This window comes from Solanum stenotomum, chromosome 10, assembly GCF_019186545.1.
Source record: "Solanum stenotomum isolate F172 chromosome 10, ASM1918654v1, whole genome shotgun sequence".
NCBI classification, from domain to species: domain Eukaryota; kingdom Viridiplantae; phylum Streptophyta; class Magnoliopsida; order Solanales; family Solanaceae; genus Solanum; species Solanum stenotomum.
The window spans coordinates 47,989,528-48,013,436 of record NC_064291.1 but is presented as its reverse complement, the minus strand read 5'-3'; the positions used below and the strand labels follow the sequence as shown (position 1 = coordinate 48,013,436).

The 23,909-nt window shown below is 32.0% G+C and overlaps 3 protein-coding genes across 6 annotated transcripts; all 3 read right to left on the bottom strand.

Moving 5' to 3' along the window:
* Nucleotides 1–77: 77 nt before the first annotated feature.
* On the bottom strand, nucleotides 78–1,863 carry LOC125841255 (protein MODIFYING WALL LIGNIN-1). Its single transcript, XM_049520341.1, has 3 exons — nucleotides 1,531–1,863; nucleotides 1,152–1,360; nucleotides 78–418 (listed from the first exon to the last, which is right to left on the bottom strand). Exons 1-3 carry the CDS (start codon nucleotides 1,633–1,635, stop codon nucleotides 181–183), a joined length of 552 nt encoding a protein of 183 aa, XP_049376298.1. The 5' UTR covers nucleotides 1,636–1,863; the 3' UTR covers nucleotides 78–180.
* Nucleotides 1,864–3,796: 1,933 nt separating this feature from the next.
* Nucleotides 3,797–6,718, bottom strand: LOC125841248 (uncharacterized). Its single transcript, XM_049520336.1, has 5 exons — nucleotides 6,364–6,718; nucleotides 6,207–6,284; nucleotides 5,083–5,164; nucleotides 4,703–4,845; nucleotides 3,797–4,243 (listed from the first exon to the last, which is right to left on the bottom strand). Exons 1-5 carry the CDS (start codon nucleotides 6,661–6,663, stop codon nucleotides 4,034–4,036), a joined length of 813 nt encoding a protein of 270 aa, XP_049376293.1. The 5' UTR covers nucleotides 6,664–6,718; the 3' UTR covers nucleotides 3,797–4,033.
* A 668-nt stretch (nucleotides 6,719–7,386) lies between these two features.
* On the bottom strand, nucleotides 7,387–22,609 carry LOC125841234 (long-chain-alcohol oxidase FAO4A-like). Of its 4 annotated transcripts, none has more exons than XM_049520317.1 (3): nucleotides 22,321–22,609; nucleotides 10,584–10,853; nucleotides 7,387–9,226 (listed from the first exon to the last, which is right to left on the bottom strand). In XM_049520317.1, exons 1-3 carry the CDS (start codon nucleotides 22,564–22,566, stop codon nucleotides 7,409–7,411), a joined length of 2,334 nt encoding a protein of 777 aa, XP_049376274.1. In that variant the 5' UTR covers nucleotides 22,567–22,609; the 3' UTR covers nucleotides 7,387–7,408. The 4 variants fall into 4 exon arrangements, with proteins under 4 accessions (XP_049376274.1, XP_049376276.1, XP_049376275.1 ...); XM_049520319.1 differs by lacking the exon at nucleotides 22,321–22,609 and adding an exon at nucleotides 14,581–14,725; XM_049520318.1 differs by lacking the exon at nucleotides 22,321–22,609 and adding an exon at nucleotides 10,998–11,213.
* Nucleotides 22,610–23,909: the final 1,300 nt, after the last annotated feature.

Below are 23,909 nucleotides of genomic sequence, written 5' to 3'. Positions count from 1 at the left end.
AAAGTGATACACATTTGTATTTGGAAGTTGGATCTTATGAGCTTTTTTAAAGAAGGTTGGAGAGCATTGATTCTCTATCATAAAAATAGAATAAGAAAAAAGTTGTTGCCAAGTAAGTCTATGCATTTTGTATTTCATAATTTCTCATATATTTGTATCTTTTTTTTTTCTTCTATATATTCAACTTGTTGTAGAGGTATTTTGCCATCTTGTTTGTACTTGGTCCTTCTTTCTTATTTTGAAGATAAGGGGACCAAGTGTTGTGCTCAAAGTTATAAATACCAAAATAGCTGAAATAATATAGACACCATTATTGACTATGTAACATTCACCATCTAGCCACCCTTCACCGAGTGGTTGGGTTTTGCTCATGCTAATGCTAGTTCCTATTAAAATTATTGCCATTACAAAGCTCAACCTGCAAAATATAGTCATTTCTCAAAATATTAAATTTATTACATTCAAAAGGCAATATAGTAAAATTGATATTCTATTTATTGTTCCTTAAGGGTGTCCAAGTAAATACTGAACAAGTAAAGCAGATGGTAAGGATATTTTGATGGGAAAATTATCCAAATGTGCATCAAGAAAAGATAGTACTACTATTTTATAAATTAATTTGTTTTATAAAAAGAAGGTAGCAATGAACTTTTAAGAAATTAATATTGAATCTTATAATTCTTTTATTGGTGGGTAACTATAGCCCACATGCAATGTTATTTCTCATCAGAAAAATAGAGAAACCTGATCAATTAAAATAAGAAAAAAATTTCTTGAATTAATTTAACTTCAAACATTCATGTGCATATGTTGCACATTCTGTTTTAACACTCGTATCTTGCCACTTCAATACTAATTCCTATTCTATCAAATGAATAAGTATAAAAATTTCTCTATTAAAATTTCATAATTTCCCCTTATTTAGACCTGATAAAAGCATTAAATGATTTATATCACCAATATAAAGAATTTTATATAAGATCATCTTTATCTGTTATAGCAATTATCCTGTCATATTTTTAAAATTGTAATTCTCACTTTTCAAGAATGCTTATGTGTTGGGTATATTAATAATTTTCTTTTTTATATTCACGATGTATATAACTTAAACTCAAAAAAAAATTGATTTTAGAAATGGATGGAGTACCTACCATGAGATAAAACAAATGATGCCAGTAATGGTAGGTTTCTTGTTAGTCTTTGAATTGTTTTGATGATCCCTTGAGAAGACATTTCTACAAATCAACAAATTCCCAATCACTTGACCCATAATTAAACAAATTAAAGCTCCAATTCCCAATTCAAAAGCTACACTTTTTGGCAAGTAACACAATTTCCCATCAAACCTCAGATCTTCCTTCTACAAATATAAAAAAAATAAACAATCAAACAAAATTGAACAAACAAAAAAAAAATCCAATTGAAAAGAAAAAGAAACAACAATAACAACATATCCAGTGTAATTCCAGAAAACAGAGTCTAGGAGGATAGAATGTACGCAGATTTTACTAAAACATAAAAAAAAATTACCTTTGTTTTCTTGAATTCAGCAGCTATGCATAGAGAGATGGAAACAAGGGCAAGGGCAGTGATAAAAGAGATAAAAATTGGGTAAATGAATTGATGATTTTCCATAACACTTGTTTTTCTTTTTATGGGATTATGTTTTTTCAATGAGAAAAGAAGAATAAAGAGAGAAAAAACAGATTTCACAAAGAAAACTTGAAGATTACTCAAAGGATATATAGTTTGGTGGTAGAAATATTTGGTTTTCTTGGAAATATAGGCATCAATTCTTGATTTGTAATTACTCAACTAGTCAACTGATCTTTAAATGTTTTAGTGGATTTTCAAGTTGTTGAAGGAGAGAGACATATTGGGGTGGGGGGGGGGGGGGGGGGGGGGNCTTTTATGGTTGGAAGTGAGGAAATGTTTATTTGTTTTGATTTTGATGAGGTTTATGTGGGGATGGGGAAATTTGAGGTTAATCACACATTTTCTATAATTGATGGGATTATATTATTGTATAGTTGTAATAGAGCTTATGATATTTTCTCCCCTATAAAATAGTCGTAGAGTTTCATTTTTCAAGAATTATTTCATTAATTTTTAAAGTTAAAATGCTGATTAAAATTCATATAGTTTAATTTTTATAAAGAAAGAAATTATGACAATTTTGAAAAAAAGGAAGGAAGGAGTAATAAATAAGGTACTTTTTTGAAATTAAGGAATTCATTTTTCAGTCACCTTTCTTCCATATTAATAATAAAGAAATTTATATTTTACTAAAACAAACATAGGCAATATTAGGTATTATACTAAGATGATTAAAATTTTGTACTCTTATGATGTATTTATATTCTCTTTCTACGAAGATGATAATTAAACAAATAAAAGTATGTTCTAATATGATATTAGAGTAGATAAAAATATTAAGTTCGAATCTTATATCATTCATTATATATATATATATATACATACTTGTTCATGGAAAAGAGTCAAAGTCACTCAGGAAAAATATGTGAAGATAATAAGGAATTACAGAAAAATATATTATTTTTAATACCTTAATCTAAAAATGAAAAATGATCACACAACTTGAAAAATTATGACTAAGAAGTTTAAATTCTCTTCTACAAATAAGAAAAAAGGAAAAATTTCTTTTAAGTTACTCAATTACAGGTCAGATTGAGGAATTAGATAAATTGCACAAAGACAGAAAATAATTAAATGCATATTTGAGCTGTTGTGCTGTATTTGCCACCGAATGATGCAATTTTGCAAAATGATCTGGAAAGCAAAAAGACAAAATAAGAAAGAAACTAAAAAATAATAATTAAAAAATTGTGGAATTTGGTATTTTAGATAGTAAAATTTCCACAAATACCAATTTATGGTGGCCCCTAGATTTGGATGCTTACAATTAGTTTGTCACAACTATTTTGAACCCATTTTTAAAAAAAATAGACTTAGGTGGAATGAGTACAATAATTTACGGTGAATTTTAGTAGCTAAGTCGATTGGCTACGTAAACTTTCACCTATTGATAATGATTTGATTCTCCACACCTATTTTTGAAAAAAAGGAAAGAGTACTATAATTTACAAATATTTTGATAATTAAATGAGATTTTTAGACAACAAAGCTAATATGATACCAACAATACTTCGCCTCTTTTCGAATATATAAGGATTGTATGATTTTTTTAATAAAAAAAATTTGTTCTTTCAAGAATGAGGGGTTTAGAATTAATACTTAGTTTGAAACTTTTGCGAAGCGTATTAAATCTTAAGTTGATTGAATCGCATTTAAATATGTTGTTTGTGAATATTTACAAAATCAACTATAATTATCAACTATCTTTCAAATAAAAGATAATATATTTCGACTTTAGGTTATATTTTCTATTGAACCGTCCTGATTTTGTATAGATTATACATATAAAGTGAATTTTTAAGACAACACAGAACATAGGCTAAAACTATTAAATTTTGCAAACTAATAAATAGAATGGTAGCTCCACTCTGACGTGAGACACAACAAACAGCAAATAACTATTTATAGTAAAGGTTGTTGTTTTGCACGAGATATTGTCTTAGCCTTACTGTCTAAAGTTGACACAAAATTTCATCTTAAATACCTCAATTAAGACTTATATCTTTTAAGAGACATCCGTAGTAGAATCTAATTATGACATTTCAACACTTTTTGTTGACTTAAATCAAATTCATTTTTTCTTCTTGAATAGAAAAGCTGAATGTTATAAATCTCGCAATAAATTATACCACAAAGAAAATAAAAGAGCGCTCCAAGTTTCACTCAAAAGATGTTTATATTATACATTGCATTTGTGTAATATACATAGGAAGGAACAATATACCCTTGTTGTCCGATCCTTCTCCAGACTCTGTGCATAGCAGGAGCGCACGGGGCTGCCCCTTTTTACATAGAAATATGTACATGTGCAAGAACATGTAAAACATACCACAGCATTTCATTAGGAATTGTAGACTGCAAACTATCTATGAAATGCTTAGTTCTCATCAGTGAGTCTTGAAAGGAGATAGAGGCAGCAAGAGCAAAGAAGCACAGAAGCTGCAAAGCAAAGTAGATCAAATGGTGAATGTATAACAGCCCTCTTGCTCTTGTCAAACAAACCGATGAGAAGAAGCATCACGATAACATGTCCAATTTTGGTTTTCAGCCCGCTCACAGTAGTTATTTCCAACCATCTTGGTCGTTCCTGGCAATTTAGTGACATGTAGAAAGCAAGAATCACATTGTGTGGAGAGAATCATTCAAGCAAGAAGGAACCAACATGAACTAATCCTCTGCCAATGAACTAGACATTGGTGATCATAAAAACAACAAGTACCAATAACTACATGAGATCTATGTTGCTCAGACTCTCCAAAATGGTGTTGCACCCATGTCTGATACTCTAGAAATGCACTACTTTTGAAAGATCAGACACGAATCTAAATTTTTGAAGAGTCTGAGCAACATAGCATGGGATTCATTGAAAAGTAGGTAACCCTATGAATTGCATCAGCACGGAGCAAGAAATTTTCAGGGGTCCTTAGAGAACTATTGGATGGAAGAGACTACAACATATAAAACCAGAATATAGAGTTGTGCAGGTGCAACTTAGTATTGACACAAGTATAGCTCATAAAAACATTTTCAAATTACTGAGACTAACCTTTAGAGTGAACATGCCGAAGAGATTTGATCTATATGGAGTTGTCTCCCCTGACATTGATTTTCCTTTGTCGAGATTGCTGATGAAGAGCTCATAGAGACCCATACCGAAGACTAACATCACTGTTCCTAACAGGTATATATCTAGAAGAAATATAATACATCGTCAAGAACTTCTTAAACTAGTGAAATTGAAACTAAGAGATTGTGCTCTGGTAGAAATCATGAAACATATTAGAGCAAAGGATGAATATCCGAGGATGACAGTATAAAACTATAACGTGCATCAGGAGCTACTCTGCATAGCAAATCATCAGATAGAAAGGAGGATAGATAGACTACATTTACGAGAAGGAACACAAGTAGTAATTAATGACACACCTATAGCTTCGACAAGATGCACAATAACGTTAGCTCGGCTTGCAAAGTACCCTTGGAATGATGCAATCACACATGAGCAACCCTGTTAATGGAGAAACAAGTTAGTTTAATCATTTACTAGTATGTTCTGGACATTAATATACCATTAGAAGATTATATTTTATCATAGACAAATATCAAAGCTTAGAGGATTTTGACATTAATCCAGAAATAATGTACTTTACAACCACTGAATTACATATTCTCTTCTTTTTATCAGTACAGGCTTGCAGTGGCAGACACAAAATTCGAAACAGTAGTAGCAGGGAGATGTATGCATGTCTCATACATCAGATAAAGTTCATGTCGTCTTAGCGCAGTGATTCTTTTGTTTTCCTTGACATAGGCAATTCTTGATTCGTTGTTGCTACCTATCATTTGTAACTCTCCATATCTAGTGGGTAATTATACTGTTATTTGCTTGAAACAATAATAATCCATAAAAAGGAGTGAATTTAGGCAACAAAAGATAAAAGTTATCAACACAGAAGATAAGCATTTCATCAAGCACAGGAATACTCTCAGATTACAATACTTTCTAAAATAAAACTAGTTGTAAAACTCATCAAATAAGTCAAGATCTTCCAAAAAGAGTAGGTGACTATACTACAAAGTTGAAAAAACATGTAAAAGAAAAGGGATAGACAACACCACAAATTCAATCTAATTCACTCCAACAATCCAAATAAAGGAATAATCTCTAGCTAAATTATCCGTTCTTTTAAACTTAACGACTAGAAGGGGGAACTTGGCGTTACTGGTAAAGATACTATTATACTATCATAGGTCGAGTTGTGGTAAAACTTAACGACTTGAAAGGGAGCCTTGGCATTACTAGTGAAGTTATTGTTATATGACCAGGAGGTCATGGGTTCGAATTGTGGTAACACCTCCAACAGAAATGCAGGATAAAGCTGTGTACAATTAGACCCTTATGGTCCAACCCTTCCCTAGATGCGTGAGAGCTTAGTGCACCGGGATGCTGATCATCCTTTTAACTTAACAACAAGAAATGAAACTCAATAGCAATGCATAATCAAGTAAAAAAATGATCAAAATACAAAAGGGTTAAAGACTAAATTTACCTTTATAAAACAAAGAAAAGATCCAATCAAGGAACCCCACACTGCAAGAATCGTGAAAAACCGACAGCTATAAATCACCTGCAAGAAATCAACCCAAAATTTCAAGAAAATCACAAAAAGTGAAAAAAAAATTCAAATCAAAAGGCAAAAGAGTCACCTTTTCTAGTTTTTTCTCTACCCCTTCAAATTTTTCTTCAGGAATATGAAGCATACTTGTATCAGTATCCGATTGAATAACTGGTGCTGATGGAACATGAACTGTAGAATGACTACAACGAGCAGTAGATAAAGTAACAGGAACTTCAAAACCAGAAAACTTAAACAGAGGTGCCCATTTCACAAATGAAGCTGAATTTGAGTTCTTTAAAATCAAGATTGGAGCTTTAGGATTTGTAGATAAACCTCTAGGACAAGGTTTCATGGTGGAAGAACAAAAATACATAGAGAAATTGTGCATGAATAAAGTTAATTTACATAAATATCTTTTATGGAGTACAAGATAGCAGTAGTGTAATATTGGACTTTACTTTTTTGTCTTTTTTTCTACTGATTTTCATTAAGTGGAAGAGTATTGGCCGCACATGTAAGCTCAAAGTCATTTTCATTATGCTAAAGAGCAACACATGTAACTTCCAACAATTATAAAATTTGTCAAGTTCTTATTAAAGTTTTGCTCCTGACCCGAGACTCGATCCCTGACCCAACCAAAACTTGGACCCCAGCCCAGATGACCCTGACTCCTGAGCTTCGACTTAGGATACAGATACAACCCCGACACAACCCTACTAGGGGATCCAAGTCCTGACTTTGACCCGATCCCGACCCTGACTGGGACCACACTTTGACTCGAAAAACGAAACATAAGTGACCTTGACTTGATGATTGATCTAATCTTTGGTGTATAAGCTGAGTTATACTAAGTAAAGGATGAATCAACTAATATATGATCTATTTAAAACTTTATTAAAATTAAATAATCAACTTTTTATAATAAGTATTATATCTAAACGCATGGTTAATAGGACATATTACAAATGTTCTTCCGCTTAGACTTTAAAATATTACAATTAATGCTATATCTAAATTCTTGATTATAGTATATATCCCAACAACTTTAGCCTTCAACTCATAAGTTGAAGGGAGAGATACTACACAAACTTCAACAAACAATTCCTCATGGTTCCCTTTGTAATAGTGTTGTTTTACTCCAACTTTTGATTCTTAAGAAGTTGGAGCACAGATTGTGCAGTGCAGTAAGAAATGGCCTGAATTGTGACCATTGGATTCACTCCAATAGCTGTTGGACACACACTTGAATCACCAAGAAACAAACCTTCTACTTCCCATGTTTCTCCTTTGGAATTAACCACTGAATTTGTTGGATCAGTTCCCATTCTACAACTTCCCATTTGATGTGCTGAACATATAGGAACTGAATGTTTTCCAATTCCTATTGAACTTTCTTCTTTCACAAACCTCTCAAACTCCTCCAAACTTGCATCTTTCACCTTCAAACTCCTCCCTTTTTCTTGTTGAGTTCCAATCTCTTCTGCACCAGCAGCTGCCAAGATTCTTAGTGTCTTCTCTAGGCCTACTTTTAGATTTTCTTCATCAATTTGATCCAACTTGTAAGATATTGAATATGGTGAAAGTGCTTCCCCTGATCCCTTGTCCCTTGCCAATGCGAAGATACACGCTGTTCTTGAATATTTGCTCATCCTCATCTTGATATCTATGCCTGAAACCCATGGCATTAGTGCTGAAAACATTCCAGGGTGCAATCCTGGTGTCTGTATGACTGCACCATATCCTGATCCTTCGAAATTCGCCACGACTTTAGACATGGCTGTCATTATCCCTCCTTCATAACTTTTCTTCTCTGCTTTTGGCCATATTTCATTAGATGTTGATGGTGAATCTGGAAAGTATCCCCAAGCGATGACGACTGGATGGAGGTGTAAGTTTCTGCCAATATTTGGATTCTTTAAGCCACTCTTCTTGAGCAATGAAGGAGTGCTAAGAGCACCACAAGCTACTATTGTGACTTTTGATTTCACCATACAAATTTCTCTCACCCCTTCAATATTTTGAAATGCAAAAGTAACTCCAATGGCTTTATGTTTTCCTGAATTGTCATTCTTTTCTTCATGGATCACTTCCAATGCTTCACACTCAGGAAGTATTGCACCATTACCTGATTTCACCAAATCGACTAACCATGTCTCAGCTGTGCCTTTTTTCTTCCCATCTTTGCAACCCATGCTGCACCATCCACAATAATGATCCGAGGGTGCGTTCCTAGGGATTGTTTCCACTGGATATCCTAATTCTTGACACCCTTTTCTCAAAATCATGTTTTGGAACCCTTCATCTTCAATTTCAGACTGAACTCCCATTTTTTCACATACTATCTTCATAGCCTCCTTGTAGAGTTCACTTTCAAACAGTTTAAGATTGTAACTTTCGGACCATTCTTTTAGTACATGTTGTGGAGTTTGAATCGAAGCTGACCAATTTATCGTCGAGCCACCACCAACAGTTGATCCAGCAAGTAGTATAATATCCATGTCCTTGGTTGCTACTACTCCACTTCCAAGGTACATTTGATCCATTGAAGTTCCTTCAAGAAGTGAAAGATTACTTCTTGCAAGATAACTTCCTTTTTCTAGGACAAGCACTTTGTGTCCAGCATTTGCAAGGATACCAGCTATAACTCCACCACCAGAACCTGAACCAACCACCACAACATCACTTTCTATAGTGAAAGCAGGGCACTCTGTACTTCTCCTCGCGTTCTTGAAATTATGCGGTTTAGATACAGAAAATCCTAGTTTTTTCAGCCTGTCAAATGTTATTTTCTGTGAATTTTTTAGACTGATGATTCCTTCGTAAAGTGGTCCAAATGGTTGATCATCCTTTTTCTTAGAGTTCATGTTTTCTTGTTTTTGCTTCTTGAAATCTGGATCAGGTCCAATGTAGCCAAGTGCTTTCCATGATGGATTCTGACTTTCCTCATTCACCTAAAACGAATAAAGATTTTCACTTTCGAGAAAGAAACAAGAAGGAATTATGGAATATATTATTTACGTGGATGTCCACTCCACCATCTTCCCCCTTAATATCATGTTTATGACATTCTCTGTGTTTACCTCTATGCAATACAACACATAGAAAATGAAACTCATATTGTAGACACACTTGAAAGAAGAAAGTTATCTTATGTTGTTTCTTTTATCATATATTCTTCTTCTTCTGAGCTTAATTTTATAACAAGGTTTTATTTACAACATAGTTCAGACAATATCTTTGTAGTTGCATCCTATATTGGATATAGTATATGAACAAAGTCGCACATGAACAGCACAATGCAAAGAAACAAGAAAAATTTACCTACTTTAGCAAACATAGTTACTATATCTACTGTACATAACTATAGTTTTAATATATTACCTAACATAGCTATACTTAGAGTTTTAATATATACCTAACATAGCTATACTTAGAGTTTTAATATATTATTAACATAGCTATACTTAGAGTTTTACAGTAAATCTCTCCTTTTCCTCCCTCTCTTGCTTGCGTCTTTCCTCTCTCTGTTTCACCTCTCTTTTCTCTCATTCCCTCTCTCTGCTCACCGAGTTTTGCATATGTGTATCTAATATATGTATATGTATGTGAGGTTGGGAGAGAGGTACAACTTGTATCTGATATACAACATGTATCTAACATCTCTGATCCTCTCTCTCCAAACTCTCACTCGCCTCTCTTCTCTCGATCTCACAGGTCTCTCTTCTTTCCAAAACTATTGCTATGGATAATAATTAGATATGCTATAGCTATTATGAAGCAAATTTACCCCTTGGTCCCAAAAGTAAAACTTAAAAAGTTAAGATGTACAAAAAGAAAAGAAAACTAAAGTGCCTATCAAAAATATGTAATTGCATCTGATTAGAAAGGAACAAGAACCTAATACTACATACTGTTTTAATTAATGTTCTTTAATGACACAAGCCAAACATTTCTAAATTGTGCTAATTAAATGAGTTTATGTTCATTTTATTCGTTATTTATCACATATCATGCTATATATTCTTTTATTTCTCAACTAAGCTGGTAGACCATATGGTTTAAATCACGTTAAAAGTATTGAATTCAGATGAATCTGATATCTCAAAACAACATCTCGTTAAGTGTCTATTTGTTCACACCCAGAGTTGGAGTGCATAAATGTGAAATGAGGCCAATTAGTTAAATGACATATTTATGCATTGCGCCAAAAATAAAAGACTACATCATGAGAGATACATTGTTTTATTTTAAGATGAATGATATAGAATTTAATCAACTAATAACTTTTATATTAATTAAATATAGTACCTGAGTGAAGAATACTAGGAGAACTAGTACTTTCATGGCAAAATAGAGAATCCTTAGGAGTTTGAAACAACTTGTTGCCCATGATTTAACAATTTCTTCTCTTTTCTTTGGTGAAATGTTAGAAAATTTCTGTAAATATGGAAATTGGGTTGACAAGCTTGCTTTACCACAAAGTGTAAATGTTCCAATCCTTGTTGATAATAGCCATAGTGCTAATTTGCACAAGTTCAGCCTTGGATGTTGCAATCTATTACTTATCATCCATGCCATCTGAAAAATAAATAATGAATTAAAATCGAGGATGGGATGATTAATACTCTTAGTCAGTTCTGGAGATAGATTTTTCACTTAAGGGGTTAATCACGTACGTATTAAAAAGAAGAAGAAGAAGACCTTATATATATATATACTTACATGTTGAGGAGTTCCATTCATGGATGCTGAAGTTTGGAGGAAGTTAATGAAAGAATCATCATCAATATTATTGTCTTCTTGATGATGATGATCATAGGAATTATCATCATGAATTGAAGGTAAAAAAGTGTCACAAATAGAAGTAAGAGAGTCCAATTGGTTGGAGGATAGTGTCACAAACTTAACATTTTTTCCTGTGATTTTCTGATCCATTTTTTTCTCTCAATGTTCCTAACTTTTTATTTTTATTTTTTTTGAGAATATTGCAAAGTTCATTTAGTTAACGTGGTATTTATAGGCAAGGGGATAACGAACAAATCAAATGTGACGTTTATATGTTGAGGAGCGGGGGTGGGTGGGTGGGTTTATATGTGACGTTTCAACGTTTTATTTTGCTTAAATGTGGATGAATTTTTTATTTTGGTTACACCATTAGTTCCATCTCGTCATTTGTGACGTAGAGGAACTGATTTATTGAATTCCGACTTGTATAGAAGATTTTAGGCACGTTTGAGGAAAAACGACTTTCTAAATGATGGATAATGTGATGACACATTTAACACCAAAATTATAATATTTCAATAGTTTTCTTGTCTTGGAGTCTAAGAAAATATTAACTGATTATCGATTTTACTCAATATTAAAAATTAATATATACAAAAGGGGAAGAATACCGAAACACGAACCTAATACCACATTGTTTTAATTAATGTTATTTAATGACACAAGCCAAACATTTCTAAATTTGTGGTTGAAGGAGTGGGTTTTAACTAAATAAGAAAAAGGGGAATTAATTTAAATGGACTAAACAAGAAACACGATAGCATTAGATTGGCTTATGTTCGTTGTGTTCGTTATCTATCAAATATCATTAGGTTGGCTACAAAAACTTCTTTCTTTCAAAGTTGTCACAATTGAAATAATGTCATATAGATTAGTTTGGTACAGACCTAAGTACGTGTAACACAAATTATTTTACAAAAAAGATTTATATATGTCTTTACGATATTTGAAATTGAGCAAATATGTCTTTTAATAGTTTGGCTCATATATATTCTTACCTTTCGTACCTCATCCAAGTATGTCCTTAATTTAGTATGCAAAATTGAACATAAGACCTCATTTGTTTTCATTAAAAATAAGTGAATTTCAAGAAATATTAAGATGTGTATTAAAATTTAGAGGTCTGCATCTAAATACACATATGAATATTAAGTTGTTGCATTAAAATTTGAATACTAAATAATTAAGACTGATTATATCTTTTTTCAATATCTGAATGTGTAATAGTCGTCTTTGTTTAAAAACAATAAATAAAAAATACTAAATTAATATATTGTAATATTAGATTAATAAAAAAATTAAAATTTTCATTACAATTAGTGATGGTGATAACTAACGATAGTGATCGTGTGTTACCAATGATGGTGGTTAGAGCAGTATCTTGTTGTGTAGTGATTGACATAATGACTAACCGCAGTTGGTGGTGACAATTGATAATTAGTAATGGAATGATATTGATACCTAATGACGATGGTAAATGATGATGACGATTAATTTTGGCGATTGACACTAGTGGCGGTTGTAGTTGGGCTGAGGATGATAGTCGTGGATGGTAGGTGATAGTAATTGACGGTGGTGATAGTTATAACTAAAATGATGGTTATGATGGTGGGTGAAAGTAAATAGAGTAGCGGTAAACTGCCATATTTATTATACATCTTAATGATATAAAAACTTTGTTATAGATCTTAATCAAACTCATTAAGTGTTGTAAAAATAAGAATAACAATCACACTTTATAATTAAGATCTGAATAATTAAAATTCAGATCTCGAAAACAACTGTTGTTGTTGATGTCATGTGATTAAAGTCGATGTAGATTTCAAGTATTTAAACATTTGTTGAAGCATATGTTTTCTTGGGAGAAGATATATATTGAGGTGAGTTCCGATACGTCTTTACTAAAGTTCTTTTCTCACAATTAACATGCCTCTAAGGTATTTGTAGAAATGTATTGGAACAATTAATGAGTGTTTCGATTAAATCGAGCAAGCAGGCATTATCTATGAAAGTTTATAAATGTTTAGCTAATCATGAATTCTCATATTCTTGGTTTTTTACCCAGAATTTTTAAATTTATTTTCGTGGCTTATTATGTTTTAAATCATGATACTAGAAATTATGTTCAAGAACTAATTAAAAGGTAGATTTTTCATTACAGTTATCATATTAGAAAAAGAATTAGACACAAGGGGTAACAGAAAGAATAATCTGAAACTCATATTGTAGAGACACTTGAAAGAAGAAAGTTATCTTATGTTGTTTCTTTTATCATATATTCTTCTTCTTATCTTTATGTATATTGTTATGAGCTTAATTTTATAACAAGGTTTTATTTACAACATAGTTCAGACAATATCTTTGTAGTTGCATCCTATATTGGATATAGTATGAACAAAGTCGCACATGAACAGCACAGAGAAACAAGAAAAATTTACCTACTTTAGCAAACATAGTTACTATATCTAGTTAAAAGTATTGAATCCAGATGAATTTGATATCGCAAAGCAACATCTCGTTAAGTGTCTACTTACGCACACTCAAATTTGAAAGACATAAATGTGAAATGAGCTGGCCAATTAGTTAAATGACATATTTATGTATTGCGCTAAAAATAAAAGACTACATCATGAGAGATACATCTTTTATTTTAAGATGAATGATATAGATTTTAATCAACTAACATTTATATTAATTAAAAATATAGTACCTGAGTGAAGAATACTAGGAGAACCAGTACTTTCATGGCAAAATAGAGAATCCTTAGGAGCTTGAAACAACTTGTTCAGAGGCGTATCCAGGATTTTGAGATGATTGGTGCACTATTACAAAAAGGTGGATCTAAGATATAAATTTGATCGATTTAACATTTAGGTTCTTATCACTAAAAATAATTAAAATTTTAAAATTATAGGTCCAAAGTTATTTTTACCTATCCAAACCACTTAGAGAGACATTACCCAATTTTAAAAAAATAAATAAAACAAGATAACTAAAAGATTCAAATTTCTAACCTCACTTTGAGAGGTGCACCCAACATAATCGCACGGTACAATACTTCAAGTGTGAGTTCACATATCTATATTTAAATATTTAAAAAAAATATAACACTACTATATATAATTTCAGGAGGGAAGCATGGGTTCACGTGAACCCGGTGACCCCCACCTGGATACGCCTCTGAACTTGTTGCCCATGATTTAACAATTTCTTCTCGTTTCTTTGGTGAAATGTTAGAAAATTTATGTAAATATGGAAATTGGGTTGACAAGCTTGTTTTACCACAAAGTATAAATGTTCAAATCCTTGTTGATAATAGCCATAGTGCTAATTTGCACAAGTTCAGCCTTGGATGTTGCAATCTATTGCTTATCATCCATGCCATCTGAAAAATAAATAATAAATTAAAATTGTGGATGAGATGATTAATACTCTTAGTCAGTTCTGGAGATAGAATTTTCACTAAAGGGTTAATCACGTAGTACTATACATACGAAAAAAAGGCCTTATATATACTTACATGTTGAGGAGTTCCATTCATAGATGCTGAAGTTTGGAGGAAGTTAATGAAAGAATCATCATCAATATTATTGTCTTCTTGATGATGATGATGATCATAGGAATTAGTGTCATGAATTGAAGGTAAAAAAGTGTCACAAATAGAAGTAAGGCAGTCCAATTGGTTAGAGGAAATTGTCACAAATTTAACATTTTTTTCTGTGATACCGGAATACGAACCTAATACTACATTGTTTTAATTAATGTTATTTAATGACACAAGCCAAGCATTTCTAAATTTGTACTTGAAGGAGTGGGTTTTAATTAAATAAGCAAAATGGAATTAATTTTGAATGGACTAAACAAGAAACACGATAGCATTCGATTGGCTTATGTTCGTTGTATTCGTTATCTACCAAATATTATTAGATTGGCTACAAAAACCTCTTTCTTTCAAGTTGGCATAATTGAAATATTGTCATATAGATTAGTTCGGTACATACATTAATTATTTTACCAAAAAGATCTACATATGTCTTTACAATATTTGAAATTGAGGAAATATGTCCTTGTTTAAAAATAATAAATATAAAATACTAAATTAATAGACATTTTAAAATTTTCATTTGACTATTGGTGATGGTGATAACTAACGATGGTGATTGTGTGTTTATCGATGATGGTGGTTATGGGCAGTACCTTATTGTATAATTGTTGACATAGTGATTAACCGTAGCTGTTGGTGGTGACAAGATATAATTAGTAGTGGAATGATATTGATACCTAATGACGGTTGTGAATGATGATTGTAATTAACAATATATAATAATGACAATGGTGATAATTATCGATGGTGAATTTAATAAGAGTTGGTGGTGATATTTGTAAATAATGGCTAATGATGATGACTATTAATTTTGGTGATTGACACTGGTGGTGGTTGTGGTTGGGCTGAGAATGATAGTTGTGGATGGTAGGTGGTAGTAATTGACGGTGATGATAGTTATCACCAAAATGGTGGTTATGGGTGGTGGGTGAAAGTGGATAGAGTAGCGGTAAACTGTCAAATTTATAAAAAAATTAAAATATACATCTTAATGAAATAAAAACTTTGTTATAGATCTTAATCAAACTCATTAAGTGATTGTAAAATAAGAATAACAAATAGACTTTATGATTAAGATCTGAATAATTAAGATTCAGTTCTCGAAAACAATCCTTGTGGTCGATGTCTATAATGAACTCAAATCCAACAATAACTCCAACTCGTTTCTCAACTATATTAATTAGGCTAAAGATCAATTACAATTCCATCAACTAAATGCAACAACTCAAAAGGCAAAAGCCCAAACAGAAATATTGAAAGTAAGAATTAGGATCGACTGAAGAAGGAGACGAGGAACCAAACTTAGAGAAAGCAGGATGAGAGATACATACTTTGCCTAAGCATGATCATAATACGCACACCTATTTTGCTCTCACAAGTCTCTATTTATCAATTCGGATTCCACACATAGCCACTTAATCCGGTGTTCGGCTGCTTTGCCAATACTGGTCGAGGCCCATTCATAACAATGTCATGTGATTAAAGTCAATGTAGATTTCAAGTATTTAAACGATTGTTGAAGCATATGTTTTCTTGGGAGAAGATATATATTGAGGTGAGTAACGATACGTCTTTACTAAAGTTCTTTTCTCACAATTAACATGCCTCTAAGGTATTTGTAGAAATGTATTGGAACAATTAATGAGTGTTTCGATTAAATCGAGCAAGCAGGCATTATCTATGAAAGTTTATAAATGTTTAGCTAATCATGAATTCTCATATTCTTAGTTTTTTACCCAGAATTTTTAAAATTTATTTTCATGGCTTATTATGTTTTAAATCATGATACTAGAAATTATGTTCAAGAACTAATTAAAAGGTAGATTTTTCATTACAGCTATCATATTAGAAAAAGAATTAGACACAAGGGGTAACAGAAAGAATGTTCTGAAAAATATTATTTTTAGAGAAAGATTTCTCGACTTACAATGGTTCATGATGTTGAAGGTAGAGATATTACACAAACTTAAATAAACATAAACAATATTTTCACCCCAACTTTTGATTCTTGAGAAATTGGAGCACAGATTGTGCAGTGCAATAAGAAATGGCCTGAATTGTGACCATTGGATTTACTCCAATAGCAGTTGGACACACACTTGAATCACCAAGAAATAAACCTTCTACTTCCCATGTTTCTCCTTTAGAATTAACCACTGAAGTTTTTGGATCAACTCCCATTCTACAACTTCCCATTTGATGTGCTGAACATATAGGAACTGAATGTTTTCCAATTTCTATTGAACTTTCTTCTTTCACAAACCTCTCAAACTCCTTCAAACTTGCTTCGTTCACCTTCAAACTCCTCCCTTTTTCTTGTTGAGTTCCAATCTCTTCTGCACCAGCAGCTGCCAAGATTCGTAATGTCTTCTCTAGGCCTGCTTTTAGATTTTCTTCATCAGTTTGATCCAACTTGTAACTTACTGAATATGGTGAAAGTGCTTCCCCTGATCCCTTGTCCCTTGCCAACGCAAAAATATACGCTGTTCTTGAATATTTTCTCATCCTCATCTTGATATCTAGGCCTGAAACCCATGGCATTAGTGCTGAAAACATTCCAGGGTGCAATCCTGGTGTCTGTATGATTGCACCATATCCTGATCCTTCGAAATTCGCCACGACTTTAGACATGGCTGTCATTATCCCTCCTTCATAACTTTTCTTCTCTGCTTTTGGCCATATTTCATTAGATGTTGATGGTGAATCTGGAAAGTATCCCCAAGCGATGACGACTGGATGTAGGTGTAAGTTTCTGCCAATATTTGGATTCTTTAAGCCACTCCTCTTGAGCAATGAAGGAGTGCTAAGAGCACCACAAGCTACTATTGTGACTTTTGATTTCACCATACAAATTTCTCTCATCCCTTCAATATTTTGAAATGCAAAAGCAACTCCAATAGCTTTACTTTTTCCTGAATTGTCATTCTTTTTTTCATGGATCACTTCCAATGCTTCACATTCAGGAAGTATTGCACCATTGCCCGATTTCACCAAATCGACTAGCCATGTCTCAGCTGTTCCTTTTTTCTTCCCATCTTTGCAACCCATGCTGCACCATCCACAATAATGATCCGAGGGTGCGTTTGTAGGGATTGTTTCCACTGGATATCCTAATTCTTGACACCCTTTTCTCAAAATCATGTTTTGGAACCCTTCATCTTCAATTTCAGACTGAACTCCCATTTTTTCACACACAATCTTCATACCCTCCTTGTAGAGTTCACTTTCAAACAATTTAAGATTGTAGCTTTCAGACCATTCTTTTAGTACATGTTGTGGAGTTTGAATCGAAGCTGACCAATTTATCGTCGAGCCGCCACCAACTGTGGATCCAGCAAGTAGCATAATATCCATGTCCTGAGTTACTAGTAGTCCACTTCCAAGGTACATTTGATCCATTGAAGTTCCTTCAAGAAGTGAAAGATTAGTTCTTGCAAGATAACTTCCTTTTTCTAGGACAAGCACTTTGTGTCCAGCATTTGCAAGAATACCAGCTATAACTCCACCACCAGAACCTGAACCAACCACCACAGCATCACATTCAATTATGAATGCAGGGCACTCTGTACTTCTCCTCGCATTCTTGAAATTATGCGGTTTTGATACAGAAAATCCTAGTTCTTGCAGCCTATGGAATATTATTTTCTGTGAATTTTTTAGACTTATGATTCCTTCATAAAGTGGTCCAAATGGTTGATCATCCTTTTCATTAGAGTTCATGTTTTCTTGTTTTTGCTTCTTGAAATCTGGATCAGGTCCAGAGTAGCCAAGTGCTTTCCATGATGAATTCTGGCTTTCATCATTCACCTAAATCAAAAGAAATTAACAGTTTCACTTTCAAGAAAGAACAAAGATGAAGGAAATATACATTACATTAATCATTTTTTAAAAATGAGCTTTTACGACAATAACATATCCAGTGAAATCTCACTAATTGGGGTCTAGGAAGGGTAGAGTATACGCACACCTTACCCCTACCCAGTGGCGGAGGCAGCATGTAATGAGGGGGGTCATCCGACCCCCCTCGGCGAAAAATATTACTATTTATACATGGTTAAATTATTTTTTAGATATGTATAATAGATGTCGAACCCCCTTCCACTAGTTCGTGTGTTTACTTTTCAGATTTTGAACCCCCTTGTTAAATTTTCTGGCTCCGCCACTGCCCCTACCTCGTGGAGGTAGAGAGCTTGTTTCCGAAGTGCATCAAATACAGGTACAATAAGAAGAAAACAATAACAACAACAAATTAGTGTAATAATAGAAACACAATAAACAACCTAGACAAGAATTACAACTAGTACACAACAGACACTAACAAGCCTACACCTTTGCAAGGCAAGACAACACTCTACCACAACTAACATTCTACCCTAATACGCGACACCCACTCCTTCCTTTCTAGAGTCATGTCCTTGATTGCGACATGTCATGTCTAATCACCTTTTAGAATATGACACAACTTCATATTACTAAAGACGTGCTAATATTTAAGCTTTTAACATAACTTTATTCATCAAATGTAATGTGACATTATTATTCCTCTAGAATGAAATTTAAAAACAAATATTGTGAATATATGGGGTTTTATTTTACAACAAAGTTCAAATAATATCTTTGCACTCTACATTTTCTTTAAAAAAAATATCATATCATGAACTTCTTTGGAATAAATTTCCAATTGAAATGTACTGTGTCAAGTGTGCTACATTAATGAGCTACGACTTCTATTTGTTTGTAAATGTAAGGGCCCAATATGTTTGCCCACTAGTATTATGCAGACATAAATTCAATATTATATTAGGTGACATATATTTACATCAAATCAAAAAAATATACGATATATGCTTTCAGATAAATTATAATGTGATCAAATTTTTTAAATATAAGAAACATACATAATAAAAAAAACTAAAGTAGAACTTAGGGTGTGTTTGGTATGAAGGAAAACATTTTCTGGAAAATGTTTTCCAATTTTCTCATGTTTGGTTGGGTTAAATGTTTTGGAAAATATTTTCCAAATCAACTCATTTTCCTCAAATTTAAGGAAAATCTCAAATGATGATATAGGTTAAAGAATTCTTTTTGCAATGAAGTTATNTGTTTTCCAGGAAAACATTTTCTAGGAAAACATTTTCCTTCATACCAAACACACCCTTAGTTTCTCAAATGATGATATAGGTTAAAGAATTCTTTTTGCAATGAAGTTATTAAACTAATTTTGTTCATTTAAAATAACTAAACTTTTTCTACTATTGTCCCAGATCAGCTACAATAGTACTCTCTTTCAAATGTATATGTTTGTTACTATTTGGTTAATTAAAAAATATATTTTTTCAAATACTTTATATCGCTATATATTCTTAAGTCATTAATTAAATATTTATCTTTTTATTTTTAATTTCGGAAAAACCTTTGAAAAAGAATCTAATAATTTAAGTTTGAATTTTATATTTGAATTAAAGAATTTATTGAATATATTTAAATAATTAATTCAAAATTCAATAAATAAGATGAACCAGATTGGAGCCATTATTGTAAAACTAAAAAAGGATTTATTGTTGCCGACAAGTAATTATTTTAATCACGTAACATCTCACATCTCTATCCGTTCAACAAAATTCTTTAGTATGGAAGTTGGAACTATATAATAAATGATGAAAATAATTATGTGTCATTAATACTAAAATGAACTCTCTCCCACTCAAAAAATATTTTATATTTAGCTTCTAAAATTAATAAAAAAAATAATTGTTGTTTTATAAAATTTAAAAGGTATTTCATTTTTTTTTCAATAATTTTGAAAAAAAATTATCATAATTAAGAATATCTTGATCAAGGCTTTTTTTAAAAAAAAAAAAATTTAGGAGTATGTGAACTTTTAATCTATATTTTCAAATCTAAAATATCAATTATTTTGAATTAGAGAGAGGAAGTATACTAATAAAAATAGTCATTAAATTATATAAAAGTATTATATTCTACAAATAATACTTTATGATTGGGCCGCCTATTAAATTAAGTTTAATATTATCTTGAATTGTGACTTTTGCACGTCACAATATTTTGTAGGTCATTTTCTTCTAATTTTAAATTATAAAACGTGATGTTTGAACCGTTTCCTCTCCCACAGAAAACGAATAAATTTAATTTAAATATTATAAAGTTTTAAAAAAGCTCTTTTATTATTAGTTTTTTTTTTTATTTACATATTTAGTCGAAAGAGTGCATTAATTGCCTAAATTATTTTAAACTCTTGGATAGTTACATGCATCTTTTATACTCTTACAAGTAATTTAAAACCTCTTGCATAGAATGTACTAGTAAAAATGTTTTCCTTATTTATAATTTCTTAAAAAACGTGTGAACCAGAAAGTGGACAAGTAAATTGCGTGCAGGCTGTATATGTACGGATTTTTCTGTTAGAAAACAGATGAAAAAGTAAATGCAGATGATAGGTGAATATTATGAGAAATTAAATTACTTGCAGCGAAAAAAATGCTGATGGACAAAAAAACAGAAGGGGGTAGCTTTACAATTAATTAATGTTGGGAGTGTACGTAAATTAAATATATACGTACTAGTTTAGTGTACGTGAATTAAATATGGTAGTTGTGTATACCTGAGTGTAGAATACAAGGAGAACCAGAATTTTAGCAGCAAAAAAGAGAATCCTTAGGAGTTTGAAACAACTTGTTGCCCATGATTTGACACTTTCTTCTCTTTTCTTTGGTGAAATGTTAGAAAATGTCTGTAAATATGGAAATTGGGTTGACAAGCTTGCTTTACCACAAAGTATAAATGTTCCAATCCTTGTTGATAATAGCCATAGTGCTAATTTGCACAAGTTCATCTTTGGATGTTGCAATCTATTGTTTATCATCCATGCTATCTGAAAAATAAAATGACTTTATTATTGAGTATAATCTAGTGGTACTCATAATCATACGAGTCTTTCATACCCTAAGGAGGTGTGTTACCGTTCTTTTTTCATTTTCACTACATATTATTAGTTACTTTTTTACGTCTATGAGGCCGAAGAGTCTTACTACAAGGGTTACTACTCCTGGAAGACTGATTTGGATTCCAGAGTTGTTACAAGGGTGGGACGGTGAGAGGAGCAAGGGGATATGAGATAACATAACGGATGTCTCAGAGAGACATCAAGTGGTTGATATTATCCCTCTCAGACGAAAACTTCAACGATATATATAGAAAAGCCAGCGGTGGAGGTACAAGTTTGTGTGCATGTGTTCGGTTGAATTTAATTACTTTAGACTAAATTACTTTAAGAAATTCACTGAATATGTATAAAAATGAAATTCAAAATTCAGTATAATTCCATATGTTGCTCTCTTATTAGAATTCAGAACTCATAATGTTCAAATCTAGTTGCCTCTTAATTCAGTGGTGGAGCTAGAGGTTTTGTATGCATGTGTTCGGCTGAACTCAATTTTACTCTAAATTACTTTGAGAAATTCACTAAATATGTATAAAAATGAAATCCAAAATTCAGTACAACACCATATGTTGCTATCTTATTATAATTCAGAACTCATAATATTCAAATTCTGGCTCTGGCTCTGGCTCTGGCTCTGCCTCTTAATTCAACGTGGAAAAGTAATACTTAATGAGAAGTATATAACAGAATCTTACATGTTGAGGAGTTCCATTCATGGATGCTGAAGTTTGGAGGAACTTTGTGTAAGAATCATCATCATCATCAATATTGCCTTGATCTTGATGACCATAGGAACTAGCATCATGAATTGAAGGTACAAAAGTGTCACAAAGAGTAGTAAGAGAGTCCAATTGGTTAGAGGAAAGTGCCCCTAAGTACTCAATTACACTCCTACTGCTTTTGGAGAAAAAACAACAATTTTGTGTCATTTTCTGATCCATTTCTTTTTCTTCTGTTCTAATTCTTTCTTGTGATAATATTGTAAACTGCATTTGACTATATTAGGTATATATTTATAGGGAAGGAAATTAAATTAGAGGGTACCCTACCTAAATAATCAGAGGCATTAGGAGTTTGGGGTTCTAAATTTCCTTCCCCTTTCTTACCATTGAGTTGTCAATTAGATTTGTTAGGGGTTCACAAGTTATAACTTAATTTTCTAGTACAAATATAGGATCCAGGGAAAAGCTATTGGGTTCGTCCGAACCTATGAACCCCACCTAGCTCCGCCCCTGACCCTAACCCCACCTATCAAGGCCAGAGCTAGCTTATGGTTAGGGTTTCATTCAAACTCCATTTGACAGATCAAATTATACTCTATTTATATATGATTAAATTTTTTTATATGTATATATAGTAGATGTCGAACTCCCTTCGACTAGTTCGTATGAAAGTTCAGGCTCACCACTGTCACCTATTATTAGGTTGGGTGAGGAGGAGCTTATAACACAGAGCCCAACGAATTAAGGAGACTGTTTGTGGTGGAAGTAAATTATTCAATGCACAAACTCCTCAAGATATGGCTAGAAATTGTTATTTATAAAAGTGCATTATATTGAATTTATGATAATAGATTCATAATTAAAAAATGCCTTTATATTTTTTTAAGAAGAAATGAAACAAAAGATATATTAGAGCTAGCCAGCTAGAACTATTATTATATATAATAGGTCTACTAAACCAAATCAATTGGAAAAATAACTGTCAATTTGGTTATTGTGGTTTGGTTCGGTTTTCTTTGGTTTTTTCAGTTCGAAAGTAATAAATTTCTTGAAGACATATGTATCTCGATAGACACAGACACCTAGTACATGAACAATCCATATGAAAGCTAATGTGGATTCAATTAAGCAATACTAGAGTTATTACTACACGAACAAAGTGATTCAATTAAGAAAAAGTGTGACTATCTTATTGTGAGGTACAAACAAAATGATTCAATTAAGAAAAAGTGTGACTATCTTATTGTGAGGTACGAACAAAGTGATTCAATTAAGAAAAAATGTGACTATCTTATGTGCGGTAGGATAGGTAAAGACTAAAGTAATGAATTTTGATGGACTTGGATTTAGGATTGTAATAGTTGGGCTAAAATTTAAGTGTTGGACTTGAGAAAATGGTAAAGTTAAAGACTTAATTAAAATTTAACAAAATATTTATATTTTATTTATGAATAATATATAAATAATTATAAAATTTATCTATATGTTTTCTCGGTTTTGTTTGGTTATTTTTGCGGTTTTTTTTAGTAAAATCAAAACCAAAACAAAGTATCGATTGTCAT